Source organism: Enhydra lutris, unplaced genomic scaffold (genome assembly GCF_002288905.1).
Source record: "Enhydra lutris kenyoni isolate GAN:26980312 unplaced genomic scaffold, ASM228890v2 scaffoldscaffold4, whole genome shotgun sequence".
Taxonomy (NCBI): Eukaryota; Metazoa; Chordata; class Mammalia; order Carnivora; family Mustelidae; genus Enhydra; species Enhydra lutris.
The window spans coordinates 23684763-23704402 of NW_019154088.1; the positions used below are offsets into that span (position 1 = coordinate 23684763).

The window sequence follows — 19640 nt, forward strand, 5'->3', positions numbered from 1 at the left end:
GATCTCAGAGCTACCGGTCAAGCAGTAACCGAACTGCCTTTATTGGGGTAGGATGTCAAGACTCCATTTGCACTGTCCCACAGCGTTAACAGACCCAGCCCCAGAGACACCTCCATAAGGCAGCAAGAGGGGCTGAGACTCCCGAGTAGGTAGGAGGCCCAGAATCTTTGGTAAGGCGTGAGCTGAAACAGGGCTGAGAGGTGGTCCTGGGGCCTGGGCAGGCTCTACTCTCTCTGGCCCGGCTGCAGCCCCCAGTCTAGGTGAGGCCCAGGGCGGCCTGGAGTTCCTGAGCTTTGTCACCAGGCAGCGAGCCCAGGGCCGAGTGGAAGCTGTCAGTGTGCTGTTGGGCCAGGAAGGTCAGGAGCAGCAGCAGTGTAGCCTTGGTGTCTGTGTGGAGAGCGAAGAGAGAGAGAACGGGGAGGCCTGGCCTGCAGGTCCCTAGCTGGCCCCCACCTCCCCCCACCCAGCCCACTGCCACCCCAATCACCTGGTGGGATCGTGTTCTCAGCCAGGATGAGGCTGCAGATGCGCAGGAGCTCAGGAGCCACATCTACAACCTGTGGGGCGGGGGAAACAGGCTGACTTGGGAGTGCCAGCAGCCCTGGGCCCCGGGCCCCGGGCCCGAGGAGAGCCGGAGTCTCCTGCTAGGGATATATACATGACACTGTTTCACATCTGAGACAACTGGGAAACCCAAGAAGGACCCATGAAACATGGTGGGAGTAATTTTTTTCTTTGAAGGAGACAGATGGTGACCAAAAGCCCAGACACTCAGAGGAGGTCCACCAACACAGCAGGCTCTGAAGGTGCAGGACAGAGGTGAACGACACAGGAATGTGGGCACCCAAGTCCAAACCTAGCTGGTTGGTGCAGATGAATCGCATTCAGAAACCAGAGCTGCTCTAACTGGAAGGGACAGGGAGGGTGGCCCAAAGATGTCCATGCTCTGAGGAACACTGTAGGAAGGAACCCCAGTGTAGGAAGTCAGCCCAGGGAAGCTGTGACTTCTGCCTCCCACCAGAGGATGCACAGGGCCAGGGAGCATGGGGCCTCCCGAGGGAAAACTGCTGCGCCGTGAGGGGGGCACGGCCATCAACCCTGGCAGAGTAAGGACACAGGAGTATCCAAGAGCAGTTTAGGCTGTGACTGCGTCAACTATAAGGGAGGCCAAGCCTGTCTGGCTGGAGCGTGAAGCTCCCCTCCAACTCACCTGGTCGGGGCTGCTCTGGTACAGGAAGCTGAAGAGGTGCCCTATGGTGACCCACTCCTCCAAGTCCTCCTTAAGGGGCAGGGCATGCAGCAGGGCAGCCAGCACCTGGACACAGAGAGGCCTCAGACCGCTGTTCTGTCGCCTTCACCCCACCCCCGCAGCTTCTGGGCCTTGCCCCCAGCCCTCACCTGGGGCTCCGGTTTCCTTGTGGGACTGGCCATCAGCAGGCGGGCCAGTGCCCCGCAGATGTTGTCACGGACGCGATCGTGGCGCTCCCGTGCCAGGAGAGGCAACAGCAGCCCCAGCAGCTTGGGGAAGTATCTGGTTCCACAGTCAAGGAACAGGCCCACGGCAGACCTCTCCCATCCTGGAGCCCCAGGGATACTCTCCACTCCCCACTGGCCGCCCCCACCGCCCCCCACAGCCCGAGGATACTCCTGAGCAGGCCGGCCCCCATGCTCCGCCAGCACACCCAGCCCGAAGACGGCATTGCTCCGCACCTCAGGGTCAGCCTCCCGGGCGGTGCTCAACAGCACAGGGAGCAGCCGGGACACGAACTGGGCTGAGGCACCACCTAGGCCCTGAATGGACTCTGCCAGCGTCCCCACAGCAAAGGATTTCTCTGCCACGGTGCAACCCTGTTTCTGGTGGGGGGGAAGAGTGCGAGTCAGGGTGGGGCCAGGCACTGGGCACACAGGCAGGATGGGGTTGGAGGCCAGGGAGCAGAGCACTCACCGTCTTGCACAGCAGCAATGGCAGGAAGCTGGCGAAGAAGGGGGCAAAGGCATCTCCCCCTGCTGCAGCGGCCAGGGCAGGAATGGCCTCTCCAGCATGCTCTAGCAACATGGCGTCATACTCGGCCTGCTAGGGTACCGGGGCTAGCTCTGCTGCAGGGACCACGCCCCACCCAGTGCTCTGCCACCACCATAGGTGGCCCCCAGGGGTGGCCCTGGGTTGATGGGATTGGGCCCTGCCAGGCTGGGCTCCTGTGAAGCCCAGCTTTCTCTCCTGGTGAGCCTCCTCTCCCCTCTCAATCCCACCCTCCCTGCCCCCAGACCCTCACCTGCAGAAAGCTTTTCCAGAACCCCCGCTGCCTTCATGGGAGCAGGGATGCATTACTCAAAGCCATAACCAACCTTTTAGCAGCCCTGGCTCCCTGAGGCCAAGCCCAGGGACACTGTCCATCCCTGCTCTGCAGATACCCCAGGGACAGCCTGCTCCCGCCGTGTGCCTCCCGCACTCTCACCTGCTCCTCTTCCTCCTCCTCCTCAGGGTCCTGACAGGCTGTCTGCGAGAGGAGCGTTTAGCTCAGCCTGGGCTCTCTGGTCCCTTCTCTCCATGATGGGGAGGTGGGGAGAGGCTGGACCTGCAGCCTCCGGCCAGGCCAGCTCCTCGCCTTGCAGCCCACCTGCCCCGCTCACCTTCCGCTGCAGCACGGCCTTGAGCATGCCACAGAGCTCAGCGAGGCGCCCAGGGGGCTGCAGCACAAGGGGCCCGCAGCTGCGCAGCACCCCCGTCAGCGCCTCGAGCACAGCCATCACCACCTGGCGCTCCCGCTCACTGCTCACTGCCTGCATGTAGGATGGCACCACCCGGGCCAGGGCGACCTGCAGAGCTGGGGACATCATTGGCTGAGGCCCCGGTTAGGCCCTGCCCTCCCCCGCCCCCCACCCCACCGTCCACGGTTTCTGGAGGCCCCACTCTCCGCTGCTCACCTGCGGTGTTGGGTTCCGAGGGGCAGCTCTGACAGGCCTTATGCAGCGCACAGCAGAACTGCCCTAGGGCCTCATGGGCTGCCTTCCGCACGTTCAGGTGAGGGCACTGCGGGATGAGGACGTGCAGGACAGGCCTGCTGTGGTCATGGCCAATGCAGGGCCCCTCACCCCGGGGACCCCACCTGCTCCATCTGCTGGCCCTCTCACCTCCAGCAACTTGAATACTTCTTCAAAGACACTCTCCATGTACGGAAGGAAGGCCACACTGTGGATAGGCACACAGCCATGGGGAAGAAGCTCCCCGGTGGGGTTCCCAGTGTCAGGAAAGGGCCAAGGCTCACCTGGTGTTCACCGAGATCTCCCCCAGAGCAGCACAGGTGTCTTCCTTCTCATCGAAGAAGGCGTTCTCCACGCTGTACCTGCAGTAAGGTGGGGGTTGGCAGTGATCAGGCACCTACGGGGGCAGGGGCACAGGGCCCTTGCCCAAAGCCAAGGTTCCTCTGAGCAGAATGGCACCCCTCCGCACCCTGAGATCTCAGAGTCATCCTCCTCTTCCTCATCCTTGTCCATGAGCTCCTCCTCTTCCTCCCCATCACTCTCGTCGTCAAACAGAAGGAAGGAGCTGCTTCCGTCATACTGAGGCTGGGCAGAGGAGGTGCAGCAGGGACTTGGGCTCAGCTGTGCCCAGATGATTGCCACCCCAGGGCTGCCCTTCCTGAACCAACTCTGCCCACCCATTCTCTGCTCACCACAATGCCCTCCGTGGAACGCAGGGACAACAGCATGAGAGTGGTGATCTGCGGCAGGTGGGGTGCCAGGCCCTCCCCCATGAGCCCTGATAAGGCTGCAAATAGGCTGTACCTGGTGGAGGCAGGTGAAAGCTGTACAGTCCCGCCTGCCGGAGCCAGACAAAATGGGGAAGCCCGGGGAAACCCACGGTCCAGAACCACAGGACCAGGTTCTAGGCTCAGGGTTGGGGATCCAGTGGGCAGGCAGGAGGCATGGGGTGGGGGCAGGACGGGGGCTCACTCACGTGCAGCGCCGCAAGTCAGGGTCGTCTACCTGGTCACACAGGCCCAGCCCCAGCTGGCAGCACTCTTCAGCCAGGGGCCTCATGGGCTCCCCCACTGCTCGAGCCAGCACCCCAAGAGTTTCTGTGGGTACAAGGGCCAGGTTAGTACTAGGAGGCAACCATGAGCCAGACAGATACAAGGCCAAAACCTGGGGGACCGAAGATGGCAGCTGGGGGTTAACTGAGCAATCCCACTGGTTTCTGGGTACAGTAGGAAGAGTGCCTCCTTGGATGGGAAGATATCTGTGCTGGCCTGGGAGAGATCCTCATGAACCCCTTGGCCCTTCCCCGGCACTGGGAGTCCCGCCTGAGCCCCTTATGCACCCAGGCTTTGGATCTGCACAGGCTGGAGGTCCTCTCGGCCTGTCAGCAGGAATTCCCGCAGGTGCTCCATGATGGTGGGGAAGTAGGGCAGCAGGGAGGCCTGCGCAGCTGTGGCTGAGGGACAGAAGGACAGAATCAGAGCTGGAATGAGAATCACCGGAACCACGTGCCATAGGCTCCGTAGGGTAACCCAGTACCCGCAGCCTTCTCCTCACCAATGGCTCCCAGGGCGCTCACAGCCAGCTCCTTGGCCCGGGGGCTGCTGGGATTCCTCAGAGGCTGCAGCATGCACTCCATCAGCTCTGGAAGGTAGGGCTGCACCTTGGGCCCTGTGGGAAAGGGCAAGCCTCTAACAAACAGCCCAGGTCTCCTACTTTCTGGGGGCCCCCTGCCTCCAGGCTGACCTCTAACATCCAGCCCAGGGCTCCTTGGAAGCCTGCCACACACCTCTCCCTGCCGCAGGTAGCACGTCCCACCCCCTTCATCCAAAGTGACAGCTCTGTCCCCTCCCTCCCACACCTACCTAGGTTCTCCACGAAATTCTCCAGGGCATAGCAGGCCTTGGCGAGGTGGTTTGTGTGCCCAGGAGGCACCGACTTCAGGTAGGCAAGGAGCAGTGGCATCACCTCTCCTGCATAGCTGCTGATGTGGGGCTGGGGGAGGGGTAAGGAGGCCCCGAGTCAGCTGACCGGGGTTGTGCCCTCAAAGCACCCCACTAAGTGCAGTGGCGGCAGGGATGGGTGAAGAGATGAAGCTGAGGGGAAGCTGGTCCTGAGGACGGGTGGGGCTCTGCTAGAGTGGCCGCCCACGTTCAGCCTCACTGACCTGGAGGTTCTCCGAGAACTGGCCCAGGGCAAACAGTGCAGCATTGCGGACCACCTGGGATGGGTCCTCCAGGCCCTTGCATACGATCTGCAGCAGTGGGGGCAGCAGCCTGGGGGTGCGGAAGCCAGATGCTGGTTGAGGGGCGGGGCCAGAAAGCCCTAGCTGAGCCCTGCCCCTTATTTCCCGGGTGAAACCAGGGCAATGTCACTGACAGCAGGCACCGCCCCCTGCTCTCCAGAGCTGAGGTAGCCATTTCAATTATCTTTCAAACCAGAGTACTTGTGAGGGGAAATGCTCCCCATACTTAAGCTCCAACAGCTGTGAGAGACTAGGACCATCATGGGCCGTGCGGTGGTCCTCCCCATGGCCCGCCCTCCCTCTAGGACAGAGGAACAGGCACCTCTGCCTGATATGGTCACCAGCTCCATCGGACAGCACGGCCAGCACTAGGAGGCCAGCCTTGCGCTGATACGGTCTCTCACTCCGCAAGGCCTCTTCCAACACAGGCATCTAGGGGAATGGATGGTTCTCTGCTGAAACCCTGGTCCAAGTCTGCCCACTCCTGCCGCAGCCCTCCACACCTGCCAGGGCCCAAATAGCCTCAGTGGTTGGAAACTAGGCACACTGAGGGAGAGGGAAGGGCACCGGAAGGACAGAGCCATACTTACCAGCAAGGGACAGAGCTTCTCCGGGGGCAAATGTAGTGCCAGCATGTCCACGACCTGAAAAAGATCAGGAAGACGTTGCTGGACTCCATCTCTGCCCCACAGCGACCTAACCGCCTGCCCCAACCTGTTGCACATCTCACCTGTACAGCAAAGTGCTTAGGAGTCTCTCCTACCAGCCCACTCTCCAGCTCTTCCTCTTCCGAATCCTGGTCCTCAGGATCCAGCTGGCCCAGGGCAGGCTCAGCAGCCATAATGGGGAAAAGGGTGTGTAGTAAGGGTGGCAGAAGACGATTCTTCAGTAAGGCCTTGAAAGGGAAGGTGGAACCACGTCCCTGAGAATCTGCTCCCGAGATGGACTCACAATAAAAATTCCAGCCTTGGACACCTGGCTGCCTCAGTACGTTAGGCATCTGACTCTTAACTTTGGCTCAGGTCATGATCTCAGGGTCATGGGATCAAGCCTCACATTGGGCTCCATAGTTGGCAGGGAATCCGCTTGAGATTGTCTCTCCCTCTCATTCTGTCCCTCCCCCTGCTCATGTGCACACAGCTCTCTAAAATAAATAAATAGGGGTGCCTGGGTGGCTCAGTTGTTAAGCATCTGCTTTCGGCTCAGTTCATGATCCCAGAGTCCTGGGATTGAGCCCTGCATCAGGCTCCCTGCTTGGTGGGGAGCCTATTTCTCCCTCTCCTATTCCCGCTGCTTGTGTTCCCTCTCTCACGGTATCTCTCTCTGTCAAATAAATAAACAAAATCTTTAAAAATAAAATAAAAAATGATAATAATAAAATAAAATAAATAAGTCTTAAAAAAAAAATCCCAGCCTCCTAGGCCACAAAGGGTCCAGCAGGAAACTCCCAAACTTCCAGCCAGGAGCTGGAGTGAGGCCAGATAAAGTTTTGAAAACTGCAAGATACCCCTGAGATGAACAGAATGTCCCAGAAATTAGCCCAAGGATGGAAATGGGGATGCAGTCATGTGCATCATGGAGTACTCACCTTGCTCTTGACTTTGACCAAAAAACTGAGGCAGCAGAGAATCCGTACGCGTATTGCATCACCCAGAGCCACATTTCTAGCCACCTGCCCAGAGACAAACTTGAATCAGAGACAGGCAAGGGAACTCCCAGCAAAACAAGCAGCAGAGGCTATGCCCATCGCCGGCTCACCTCCAGGCAGAATGTGAGGACCTCAGAGAGGTGGGAGGTGATGATGGGCACCTCTGACTCCAGCAATTCATCCAAGGCCTCCACAGCTTCACAAGCCTTTGCCTGCCAGCCAGTCAAACAAGTTAGAGGGTTACCATGGGTTACTTCAGTGGACCGGGCCCTGTGCGCCTATACTCTCCTCAAAACAGAGCTCCTGCCCGAATGCTGTCCTCACCTCATCTGCAGAGATCAGAGTCTGCACGGCCACAATGAGCTTGGGTACCAACATCCGTGCAAGAGGCTGGAGGGCAAAAAGCATAATGCACGCTCACTCATCCCAGGCCCCAAAAGCTGGCTGCATCCTCAAAGCCTGGACACAGGAGCCCAGGTACAGCCACCCGCAGTATCCCCTCTCAATTGCTAGGGACGACAAATGGCAGAGAAAGACTCTGAAATAGTTCTGCATCCTGCAAGGGTGAGGACACGAAAGCTCTGAGGACAGGGAGCCAGGGAAGGGGAGGACCCACATCTCACCACATCATCAGTGCCCAGGTAAGGGGCCATGGTGGTCAGAGTGCGCAGGGAGTAGAAGAGGAGCCCAGGAGACCCCACCTCACCAAGGGTCTCATTCAGAAGCCGAAGAAGCTCCCGGTGGTGGGGCTGGAAGGCCTCAGGCCGGGAGGTCACCACCACACTTAGCAGCAAAAGCCCCATCTATCCAGGTGTAGGGGATGAGAGAGAAAAGCTTATATGGTCTATCCAGCCACTCAGTCGCCCTCTCCCTTCCTCCCTCCCACCCACCCACCATGTGCTAGTACCTCTCTCTCTGGGATATGGGGGCTGTGGGTACTGTGTTGAAGAAGCTGCATGAGCTGAGGCCAGGCCTCCAGGCCTTCCTTTCGAAAAATGGTGCCTGAGAGCTGGGCCAGGCTAAGGCTCACAGAGTGCCTGCAAACAGGAGAGATTGCCCCTGACCCCCAATCACTCTCCAATACCCTCCCCAGGACATGCTGGGCCTGCCTCCATGAGGTGGCCAGGACAGAAACCTCCAAGTGTGGGCAGAAGGTCTGCCAAATTGGGACACATAAGAGGGTGGCTCACAGGGAGACCAGCAGCAAGGTGGGTGTGTAGTCTGGTGAGCCTGAACTCACGCAGACTGAATTTCGGTTCCATTTTCCTGATTCGGGTTTAGGAGACCGTCACAACCCATTCTCATGAAATTTAGTCTTCAACAATCTTAAAATGCTTGCTCCACTCTTGGTTTAGAACAGACAACATCTTTCCCCCTCCCCGGCCCTGTCCGGAGCTGAAAGACATGGCAGAAATCCACAGAGGGTCTCAGCCTGGAGTCGGTCAGGATCCCAAGAGGAGGCAGGTAGGCACTTACTCGGTCTCCCTCTGAAAGGCAGTCAGGACCAGGGACTTGAGGCTGGAACACAGATGGCAGGTGTGGGTACTTGGCCCGCCTAGGAGCCGCCTCCACCCGGCCCCGCCCCGCCCTTGGCCCCGCCCACCTCTCCCGGTGCTCCGCCGCCAGCCGTCGCCAGCTGGTGCTCAGTCGTCTGCGGGTCAGCACGGCCGCGAACTGGCGGATCTGGGACGAGGAAGCACGCATGTGAGGGTCCGGGCAGGAAGGGGCTGGGCGGCCCGCAGGGGGGCAAGCTGGGGCTCGACCGGTGGCGTACTAAGGGACGCTCCGCGGGCAGGGGCAGGCGTTTCACCTGAGGGTCGACCGCCGAGGCGAGCAGGTCGCAGAGGGCGGGCAGGGCGGCGGGGTCCCGAAGAGCGGTCTGGAGCTGCTCGGTGGCCTGGGAGGAGTCCCGGGGTCAGAGTCGGGGCTTTCCCACCACCTCCTCCCGTTTGTCCCGGTCCGATCCCCCCCACCCCCCCGTCCCGTACCCGGCGGATGCGCTCGGTGTCCGGCAGCAGCAGTTCCCGCAGGATCTGCTCCAGCCCGCCAGGCTCCATGGCAGCGGCCGAGCCGCCGCTACTGGGTCGGGAGGGGGGAGGGACAGCACGTGGAAGCCCTGAAACCCGCTTCCGGCGGAAAGGGCGTTGCTCCGCGCCCCTCCCGTCGCCACGGCGATTCAACTCGCTTTCCACAGGGAGCTTCGGCTTCGCCACTTCCGTCGGCCTTCCGCGGAAACAGGCCCCGGCACCGCAGGTTCCCCCGGACGAGAGTTCCCAAGCTACGCGGAGAACTCGCGTTCCGCGCGTTCCGCGGCCGACCCGGCTTCCTAAGGGACAGTGCCCCTAACGGCACGGCTTGAGTTCCTATTTCCAGACCAACCCCCCAACTACAGGATCCTTTTTCTTAATAAATTTTATTTTGATAATTGTAAAAAGAAAAATCAGGACGAAAACTAAAGGCAACTTAAAAAGTTCAAATATATACTCCTTATATAATAGAGATTTGTAATTTTCAGGCTCTCCGGGGGAAAGGAGGCCCAAAGGGCAAAGGGGAAGGCAACAATGCCATCACACAATTCAGTCAATTAGAAGAGACGTTGGTAAGAAAGATCAGTGGGCCTCTTGACGTGAAGAATGGGAGAAGAGCAATAATTTTGTCACTCAAAACTCAGTCCATCTTGAGGTTAACATAGATATAACGGATGAACTTTAGGGAAGAAAAAAAGGAGATGGTGCCTAGCATGAGGAAGAAGACATAACCAGTGAGTAAGGAGTAGCCAAAAAACTCTACTGTCTGTACCGCCCCTGACATGTTGGAGCGCCGGGCATAGTAGAAAACGGAGTAGAGGAAGATGAAGAGCCCAGTGGAGCCAACACTCAGCACAGATCGCCACCACCAGCGGTAATCCTCCCCAGACAACTGGAAGTAGGTGAGCGCAATGGAGATGCATGCCCCCACGCTCAGCAGGATGGCGAAGACAAAGAAGAGGATGCCATACAGAGTGTACTGTTCCCGACCCCAGACTGTGGCAAAGATGTAGTAGAGCTCCACAGAGATGGCACTGTGAAGAGAAGACATGACACACCACATTAAAGGGCTGTGCACCCCAGCACAATGCCAGCTCCACACCCAGCCACCACCCCTCCGTGGTACTGGGTCACTGTGGAAAGTGGGTCTGCTCCAGTCCCTGCCCTGGAGTGCCTGGCTCCATGGGGACTCTTCTACCCTTGACTTGCTGCAGTCGTTTCAAGAACATCTGCCCTCATCGGTTCAGAGCAAGGATCTTGCCTGTTTGATTTTCTGCTGTATCATCTGCCTGGCACTAGAGGTCCTCAACAGATTGAAAAAGCAATGACGTGGGCTTCAAGCACCACGTGCTGCCTGTGGACACTAAAGTCAGAAACCAGAAAGATGGTGAAAGGGAGCAGTGTCTCCGGAGAGCTTCCTAAGTGAGACACCCTCACCTGTGAACTGCTTCAAGCGGAGTCCTGCTTGGAGAAGGGAGGACCCATTTAATGATCTCTTACTGGTAAAGCTGAACCAGGGATTATCACTCTTGTTGGGTTAGGGTCCTGGGAAAGGAAAAGTCAGGAATCTGAGAGTGATGGCCATGGCATAAAGGGAGGATACCTGAAAGGCAGGAAGCCTCCAACAGTCATGTGGATGAGTGTAGATTTGTACCATGGCTGGGGTGGGATTTCCCGGGCGATGTTCTTGGTGCGACAAGGTGCGTCAAAGGGGCTAGCATTGTTCTTCCCGAAGATGCCTCCGATGACCGTGAGGGGAAAGCCCACCAGCAGCCAAACTGTCAGCAGCAGCAGTATGGTGGTGGCTGGCAGAGCCTGTGTCGAACCATTAGCCCAATGCACGGAGTTCACCACACTCCACGTCAGGAAGAAAGGCACTGCAGGGATGGGCCCCCAGAAGGAGGGTCAGCAGGGGGAAGTTGCATCCCTGGGACCACCCACTTAGACTAGCCCTGACAGGGAGAAAGGGTGTGAAGTATCCTGCTCCCAGGCAGACCTCCGCCCTGCCATAGCCTGTGGTTTCCGTTCCTTATCTTAACATCCCCTCCCCCATCCATTATCATTAAAGAACAAGGCAACTGTTAACGCTGTTACATAATGATCTAAGAGTAACACAATCCACCTGCCTCCAAGGCCCTATCCCTCTGTAGTATCCTATCCAGAATTCCTAGCATGAGACATCCCTTTGGATTAAGGCCCTGTTTTCAGAAAGCTCTGGTTCAAACATAAATGTGATAAAATATAAATCAGGATTGGGAACACAAAAGGCTTAGAATGCACACTATTACTGCCTTTGAAAGGACAAACTGGCTTGTAAGGCTAGAGTCGGGTAGCCACCTCCAAATTTAAAAAATTACTTTTTTTAAGGGCGGGGGGGAGTATCAAAAAATAAGTTCCCAAAAGAGTGTTATTTCATTCTTGATGTAATGGTCAAGAATACGGGATCTTGAGTCACGGTGCCTAGGTCTGAAACCTGCTCCACTCCCTCTTAGGAGCGTAATGTCAGGCAAATTACTTAACCAGCCGGAAGTTCATTTTCCTCATCAGTAAAATGGGGACAATATTACCTTCACATAGGATTACTGTGAGGATTAAATGAGAGGAAGGGGTGTCGAGTGCTTACCATGCTGCCTAGAACATTTTGCAAAAGAAATGCATTCTTGTCTTCTGAATGGTTTTGTTTCTTTTGCATATTTTTATTGCTTTGATGCAATAAAAATAGAGTGCTTTGAAGCACTCTATTCCGGGTTCCACAATGTGTTCTAAGTTTTTCAAATCGGCCCACCAGGCCAGCCCACCAGGGAAAGGGCAGTCCTCACCAGAGAAGAGGCTGGTGGTAAGAATGATGTTCCACACCCAACGCTCGCCTCCAATCTGCCGGTAGAAGTGGCTGGACACGTAGCCAGAGATGCAGCAGGTCAGGGCATACAACAAGATGGCTGCCGAGTTAATGGCCCCATGACGGTGCACATTGAACATGCCCAGCAGCGCCATGACAATAATGCCTGCAGGGTGGTAGTGGAAAGCCTGTGTCAAGTCCTAGTCTTTCCCTTTTCTGGCAATTTCAGAGGAATCGGTCCCCTTCCACCCAGACCCAAGGTCTCCAGAAAACAATATCCCCTAATTCTGTTGTCCAGCAAACCCACAGCTGAATATACACATCCTTTCTTTCTTTTTTTTTCCAAGTAAGCTCCACGCCCAGTATGGAGCCCAAAGCCGGGTTTGAACTCATGACCTTGAGATCAAGACCTGAGCTGAGATCAAGAGTTGGATGCTTAGCCGACTGAGCCACCCAGGTGCCCCATACACCTCCCTTTTGAGGTCACCCCACCCCCCCCCTTTGGTCTGCCCCTCACCTTGGACAGAAGAGCAGATCTGCAGATCTTTCCAGAACAAACCACCTGCTTAGTTCTACCCCTTGAGAGAAATCCCTGATTAATTTTTATCACCTCACCAGTGCCAAGGGCCAGGAACTGGGCACCCACACCAAGCACAGCACAGAGCAGACCACGGTATGGAGGGAAGCGGAAGACGTCTGTATGGATAATTTTCCAGCCATTGTCACCTTGGTCAAAGTCATCACCAGAACCTGCAGATGTAGTCTCCTCATCCAAGTTGTATCGAGCCAGGTCGTTTCGAAGCACACGCATGAGAATGACAGCCACAAAACCCACCAGTAAAAACACAAGCACCATGGAATTGATGATGGACAACCAGTGGATTTCCAGTGTTCTGGGAAAGAAACCACCATCATCACCACGGCGCCTGTCACTCCGACGTTCCACTGAAGTCTCAGACCAACGCACACTGTACGTGTGGGTGAGGCCTAGGAACTCATCGGGTCGTAACCCATCTAAGCTGTGGGGCTTGACGTCCCGCACTGAGACATTGGCAAATATAATTCGATCTCCATGGAATTCTAGATGGAAGTCCAAATGGGTCCAGAGCCCTATTTTGTGGCTGTGAGGCAGGAAGCCACTCTCCTCCATGTAGCCCACAAAGCCACGGATTGGCAAGTCGTCCACTACAAATTCGAAGTAGTACAGTTCCTCAATGGCCTGGCGAAGTTGTTCCACCTACAAAGAGTAAGTCAGGAGTCAGACACGGCCTCCCCAGGCAGAGGGTCAGAGCAAGGTTTCACAACCTGGACACCACTCATATTTGAGGCTGGATAATTCTTTATTGCAGGGAGTTGTCCTGTCACTATGATAAGCACCATACCTGGCTCCTTCCCACTAGGTGTCAGTAGCACCACCAACAGTGACAATCAAAATGATCTCTAGGAGACATTGCCAAATGTCCCTTGAGAGACAAACTGAACTGCCCCCTGTTAAGAACCACTGGGTTAGACCATAGTATGCTGGGATTCTCCAAAGAGAGCAGTATGACTTGATAGGGGTTAAGGTGTAGAAAAAGGAGAAAGGCAAGGTGGAGGAAGGTCTGGGTAAACTAAAGAAAAGTGCCCTAAGATAGGATCTGCTAAAGAAAAAAGCATCACAGGAAAGATAAGAGTGTAAAGGAGCTAGTTAAGAAAGCCAGTAAGTAGGTATGGAAGGAAACAACTATGCAGCAGTGACACAGGTGGGACCTTATTACCAATAAGCGGCTTGGAGTCAGGAGCTCTGGGCTCTAGTGTCACCTCTGTAATTCAATATCCACGCAGTCTTGGAAAAGTCTCTCATGAGCAAGTATGTTTCTTCCTCAACTGAATGCAAATAATACCACGAGTCCTGCCTATCAGTGGGGTTGTAGTTAGAATCGAGTCGGATCATTTCCATAGAGGTGCTATAAAACCATAAATTAGGAGGCACTCTTATGAGTCCCTGGGAGGGAGGGCTAAGCACTCGCCAATGCAGAGAGGCTGACCTGTGCAGAATTGAGCTGCATGTGGCACAGAATTCTCTTCTCCACATTCTCCCGAAAGCGTATCTCGTACAAAGACTCGGCCATTCGGTCCCCATCCAGCACTTCACCCAGGCTAAGGCTTTTGTGACGGATCTTCTCAGGGCAGCAGACCGGAAGCTGATAGTAGTGGTAAGTCTCCTGAGGGTTGTGGTAGGGTCCCACTTTGTTGACGTAGAGAATGACGGGGTCACCGGCCTTGTAGTGTGTCACACCTTCCACCCCTGGCTCATAACCTGAGCCCAGCAGCAGTATCAGGACTGGCAACCACTGGCAGCTCCAACTCCGTGGCTGCCCTAGGACTGTCATCCTTAAGCCAGTGGAACCTGTTTGGGGGAATCCTGCAGTTATGAAAAGCAGGGATCAACTCCTGACGCCCCAGCTCAGGTCCTTCGAAACGAAGCCCCATAGCTCCAATCTCTCCCCCTGGCCGCTCAAACCCTCCCTCGGGAGGCCGCCCCCGACCCCAATACAATCCTGTCTCTGTCCGCCTCTGCGCTCTCGTCCTCTAGATCTGGGGTCCCTGTCCCACAGTCCGCCTGCCCCGGACCTCCCAGTGCGCCCAGCCCGTTTCCATGGCAACACCACGCGGCCTCGCGCCTCCGGCACCTTCCCGCGACACCCGCGGGGTCCTCACCAATCGGGTAGGGCTGGCCTCCGCGGCGCCCGTGGCCTCCGCGGCCCGGTAGCTGCCCTTGGGCTCCTGCCCGGGTCTCCCCCAGAGCGGCGCGGAGCGGCGGCCCGGAGAGGACCTGAGGACCGACCACCACGGGGTTGGCCGCCGCGGCGCCTGATCGCAGCGGCTGCGGCCGCAGCACGCGGGACGCCGCACTCGGCTGAGTGAGGGGCTCCTCGACAAGGTTTCTCCAGCCAGGAGGTCGGCCCAGCTCCGGAGAGCCCACAAGGCTCGGCTAGTCCGCTCCCCCGGCGGGGCCACCCCACTGGCGATGTGCAGAGCAGCCCAGGACACGTCAGTCTTACCACTTCCGTCTCTCCCTCAGGGGCCTCAGCCCGGCGGAAAGCTCCTAGCTTGGAGCGGAGAGGGGACCACGCCCCCACCACTGCGGCCGTGGCGCTGCTCGGCCGACGGTTTCTCGGACAGGGGCTACAGCTGAGGCCAGGCTGCGCGGCCGTGGACGCCCCTTCGGGGTAAGAGTCGCTGCTGGGCCTCCCGCCCGTCCCCGGGGAGACTTGGGGCCCGGGCGGAAGCCCGGGAGCCGCGTCCGCCGCCCGCGTCCAGTGACTGTCCCGGAGACGGAGCCGGGTTGGTGGCTGGGCTCACACCTAGCGGACGCCCGGAGCATTGCTGGCTGAACCAATCGGACTCGCCCCCAACTGCAGAGGGCGAGCTCCGAGAGGCGGTCGGTGGCCCCAACCCGGGCGGGGCGGTGGGGGGCGGGGGAGTGAGACTTTGGGCGTCACTGTGCTAGGACAGCTCTGGCACGGTCCGTGCAAGGTTCCTGGAGTCTGGATCTCTCCTCACTGCTCTCCCAATCCGTCACGAATGGTCTCCCGCCGAAAAATATATGAATAAAAATATTTTCCCGGGGCTGCACCGGAGGCCTCCCTGGCCATATAACGACCATCCCATATTCGAACTTAGGCAAGCCCGAGCCAGGTCTGGTGCGGAGGCAGGCAGAAGAGACAGGGTGTCGCCCCTTTTATCTGGTGAGTTGGGCAGCCTGACAGGGTTATTGTTACTTGCAGGTAAAGAATCTGGGCATACGTTCGACTCTTTCTTTGTTTTTGTTCGTATTTATCTGTGTACGTTCGAGCTTAATTTCGTATTGAAGGTTATTCTGGAAAAGTTTACCTTTGCCTGTCTCCGCTACTTCGAGGGCGTCTGCCATTAGGGGAATTTTGAAGATCAGACCCAGGGGCAGTGACTTCCTTTTGGCCAGCGGGGGGCAACATTTAAGGATGCAGACTTAAGGTTCCCTTTCCCCGCGGAAAGACGTATCTAGTACAGGGGAAAATATCCTAAGTGGCTTCTGACCTGAAAAGTCCTCCATTTACCCTCTTCTACCCTCTCTGACCTAGCCCTCCTCTCTGCAGGAGGAGGAGGTGAGGTTCTAGGAAGTAGGAGATTGAGTTTTTAGCTAAATCAGTGAATTTTGTAATTAGAAAAAGTAACTTAGAGAAGCCAGAGACCTGGGACTGTTTCTCACTCTCCCATCCCAATCACCAGCCTCCTCAGATCAATGCTGTCAAGCCCCCCTGCTGCTTATTTCCTCAATATCTTCCAAATACTTGCCCTCCATGGCTACCTTGGTTCAGATCCCATCCTCTCTGACCTAAACTACCACGACAACCACCTTGCTAGTCTCCTGGGCACCTCCCCTCTTGGGTCCATTTTCCACTCTGCTGCTGTGAAGACTCATACCTCTACACACTGTATATACTATTCCCTGCAACAGTGGTTCTCAAATCTTGGTGTGTATCACATTCGGCTAGAAGCTTATTAAAAACAAGGAGCTCTGGGTCCACAAAATCAGGAGGTGACTAGGCATCATGGTTTTTTAACAGGCCTGGACTTTGACCATTTTGATCAAAATTTGACCATGAGTACACAGGAGAAACTCCAAAGGCTTGGTATATGAGGCCTGTCAGACCTGGATCTTTATTACTTCTCCAGGTACATTACCCTTTTGGAACCCTATTCTGGATTCAAATTAGAATCTTGAATGTCATGTTCTCTCAAGCCTGCAAGCCTCATACGATTCCTTCGGCCTAGACAGCCCAGTCTGTCGTTCCCTATTTATGTGCCTGGAGACTCCTCTTGAACAGTGCAAATGCCTCTTCTATAAAGCCTGCCTTTACATCTTCCAGTCTTTGTTTATAGCACTTTATCTCACTGTACTGTTATTTTACTTATGTGTCTGTCGTTCTTGCTAATTACTAACTACTCCTAGGAAGACTGTAATTTATCCATCTTGATATCCTCAGGACTTAGCAGTGTTTTTGTATAAAGTAGGCAGCTTAATACACATTTCAAATGAACTGGTTTACCCACTGGACATGAGGACAGAGCTGCCACCAAGCCACCTGTCCAGAGGAGCAGATGGGCAGGGCTGGGGGTGGGGGGACTTCCTGACCACAGTATGCCCTGGACAACTCATCTTGCTAGTGTGAGAATGTAGATCTAGCTTCCAACAAACTTTGTAATTACCCTGCCAGCAGGATCAGCAGGCTGTTCATAAGTAGGAATTTACCAGTAGCCTACTGCATAATCTGTTGTTGGAATTGTTTTTGTAAGACAGCAAATCTCATTCTTCTCCTGTTCTCTCCCTGTGTGCCATGCTCTCACCTTGCTCATGCACAGTCTTATATCCAGGTAACCCCTCTAGCAAGAGACCACAATCTCTTGTCCTCTGTCATTCCCTCCAGACTTCTTGTTTCATGGAGAACTGCAACCCCTCCATTTGTCCCTCTGACCTTTTTCTAGCTTGTCTTTCGAACCCATGTGGCTTAGATTCTGCATTCCATCATTTCAGCCACATTCTTGCCTGTGTTCTTGATGCCTCTTTTCCATTCTTTCATTCCAGCTAGCAGGGGAAACCTTAATCTTGGGTTCATCTGTCAATATTCAAGCACCTATGGGGCGCCTGGGTGGCTCAGTCGGTTAAGCATCTGCCTTCGGTTCAGGTCATAATCCCAGGGTGCTGGGATTGAGCCCCGCATGGGGCTCCCTGCTCAGCCGGGAGCCTGTTTCTCCTGCTCCCTCTGCTGCTCCCCCTGCTTGTGCATGCTCTGTCAAATAAATAAAATCTTTTTAAAAAATATTCAAGCACCTATACCCAAGATACTAAAAAAAATCTTAACACTGTGTTAAAATCATGTGTCTATAAATTATGTTTTTAACTTCAGTTGGACCCCAGTGCTGCCCAGTGATCCTGCTTATTTTCCAGATCAGCTCTCTTCCATTCTCCACAACCCATTCTTCTCAAACCTCTGACTTCATCTCCCTCTTCTTGTCAGTTGACCTCCCTTACAGCCCTAGCGGGAGATGCAAGCAGAAAAAACACAATTACAGACACTATGTTAGATGTGGTGACAGAGAAAGTACTCGGGCTCTGGGAGCACCCAGGAAGGAGGAACATCAAGTTTGGGCTTGAGCAGTCAGTAAAAGGTGTCCTTAAAATAGCTCATGAGCTAAGCCCTCAAGGAAGAGTAGGGGTTTGCCAGGACAGAGGGAACAATGAAGGAAAAGTAGTTGTTTGGCTGGAGCACTGCATGTATTTTAAAAGATAAAACTGGGGGCATCTGGGTGGCTCAGTTGGTTAAGCATCTGCCTTCAGCTCAGGTGGTCCTGGGATCAAGCCCCTCACTGGGCTTTCTGCTCAGCGGGGAGCCTGCTTCTCCCTCTCCCTGTCTACAGCTCTGCCTATCTATACTCTTTCTCTGTCAAATTAAAAAAAAAAAAAATCTTGGAAAAAAAGGATAAAACTGGAGAGGTAAGCAGGGTCAGATGCTGAAGCCATATAAAAGAATTTGGACTTGATCCTGAGACTGGGGAAGACAATGAATTGTTTTAAGTGGGAATAAAGTAAGTGTTATGCCTTGGGGTTAAGGTGAACACTGGCGGGGAACAGAAAGCTTGCTAGAATTGATGGAGGCTTGACCAAAGTGGCAGCCACTTCAAGAGGCCAGAATATATTATTAAAGATAATTAGGAGGCAGAATGTAGGGGCTGAGGCAGAGGGGAGGGTCTAGGATGACACCTGGGTGTGTAAACTGAAGACAACTGTAGAACTTAACAGAGGGCGCCTGGGTGGCTCAGTTGGTTAAGCGACTGCCTTCGGCTCAGGTCGTGATCCCCCGCTCCTGAGATTAAGCCCCACTTTCCTGGAATTCCGATTTCTCCCTCTCCCTCTGCCTGCCTCTCCCCCTACTTGTGCTCTCTCTCTGTCAAAAAAATTAATAAAATCTTACAAAAAAAAAAAAAAAAAACTTAACAGAAAGAGGCAGTCTAGGCCAAGAACATAAAGAGTTCAATTTTGGACATGGTGAGTTTAAGAGACCTGAGAAAGACCTGTCCATGTGATGTCCAGTAAGCTACTGGATGCGGATCTGAAGTACAGAGGACATCTGGGGTAGACAGGAGATTAGGAGCAGTCAGCACTGATTTAATAACTAAAGTGTTGGGAACAGGTGAGATCCTAACAGAACATAAAGCCCAGAGGAAGTAAGGCCTGTGGCAGGATACGATGAAGGGACAAATAGAGAAGATAAGGCTCCAGTGAAGTCTGAGGAATGGCTAGAGGGATAAGAGGAAAACTACAGAACTTAGGGTCATGGGAAGCAAGATAAGAATGCATTTCAAGGTTCACAGGTGGAGTCTCTTCCATCCCTTCGATCTGAGATCTCATAACCTTGTAACTGTTTTTACTTGTATAAAGGTATGGAGGTGATGCTCTGCAATTATGGAGCCTAGGCGTAGTTGATCGTGCAATTTCTGATTTTTTTTCCTTTTGAAATTCAGTGCTACTCTGAGGATTGCTGGAGGGGAAGGGGGCAGGAGGAATGAGGCGGCTGGGTTATGGACATTGGGGAGGGTGTGTGCTATGGTGAGTGCTGTGAATTGTGTAAGACTGATGAATCACAGACGTGTACCCCTGAAACAAATAATACATTACATGGTAATTTTTTTTTTTTTAAAAGCAAAACAAAAGAAAAAGAAATCAGTGCTATTATGTGGAGGAACTCTGGCTAGTCTGGCTGGATGGTGAGACCATATGCGGCAGAAACAAACCATCCCAGCTAAGATGAGACCACCAGAAGAACCACCCAACTGAGCCCAGCTCAATTTGAAAAAAAAAAAAAAAAAAAAAAAAAAAAG

The 19640-nt window shown here is 54.8% G+C and overlaps 2 protein-coding genes across 8 annotated transcripts; both read right to left on the bottom strand.

Moving 5' to 3' along the window:
• Positions 1-19: 19 nt before the first annotated feature.
• Positions 20-9019, bottom strand: LOC111140717 (importin 4). 3 transcript variants are annotated; one of them, XM_022492923.1, is made up of 30 exons: positions 8861-9019; positions 8683-8769; positions 8476-8555; positions 8349-8390; positions 7780-7909; positions 7496-7675; positions 7197-7262; positions 6983-7084; positions 6813-6896; positions 5955-6119; positions 5815-5868; positions 5547-5656; positions 5147-5255; positions 4845-4974; positions 4537-4650; positions 4322-4435; positions 3959-4079; positions 3675-3786; positions 3452-3567; positions 3267-3344; positions 3133-3190; positions 2926-3031; positions 2632-2825; positions 2457-2498; positions 1946-2071; positions 1646-1854; positions 1399-1531; positions 1211-1315; positions 488-557; positions 20-387 (listed from the first exon to the last, which is right to left on the bottom strand). In XM_022492923.1, the coding sequence occupies exons 1-30, from the start codon at positions 8927-8929 to the stop codon at positions 257-259; spliced, it is 3237 nt and encodes a 1078-aa protein (XP_022348631.1). In that variant the 5' UTR covers positions 8930-9019; the 3' UTR covers positions 20-256. The 3 variants fall into 3 exon arrangements, with proteins under 3 accessions (XP_022348631.1, XP_022348630.1, XP_022348632.1); XM_022492922.1 differs by having other exon boundaries at positions 1946-2074; XM_022492924.1 differs by having other exon boundaries at positions 1946-2074; positions 2451-2498.
• A 162-nt stretch (positions 9020-9181) lies between these two features.
• Positions 9182-17434, bottom strand: LOC111140718 (transmembrane 9 superfamily member 1). 5 transcript variants are annotated; one of them, XM_022492926.1, is made up of 6 exons: positions 14783-17434; positions 13766-14127; positions 12354-12975; positions 11719-11904; positions 10503-10776; positions 9182-9933 (listed from the first exon to the last, which is right to left on the bottom strand). In XM_022492926.1, the coding sequence occupies exons 2-6, from the start codon at positions 14108-14110 to the stop codon at positions 9540-9542; spliced, it is 1821 nt and encodes a 606-aa protein (XP_022348634.1). In that variant the 5' UTR covers positions 14111-14127; positions 14783-17434; the 3' UTR covers positions 9182-9539. The 5 variants fall into 5 exon arrangements, 4 of the variants coding, with proteins under 4 accessions (XP_022348634.1, XP_022348633.1, XP_022348635.1 ...); XM_022492925.1 differs by lacking the exon at positions 14783-17434 and adding an exon at positions 14439-14746; XM_022492927.1 differs by lacking the exon at positions 14783-17434 and adding an exon at positions 14402-14746.
• Between the last annotated feature and the right edge of the window lie 2206 nt (positions 17435-19640).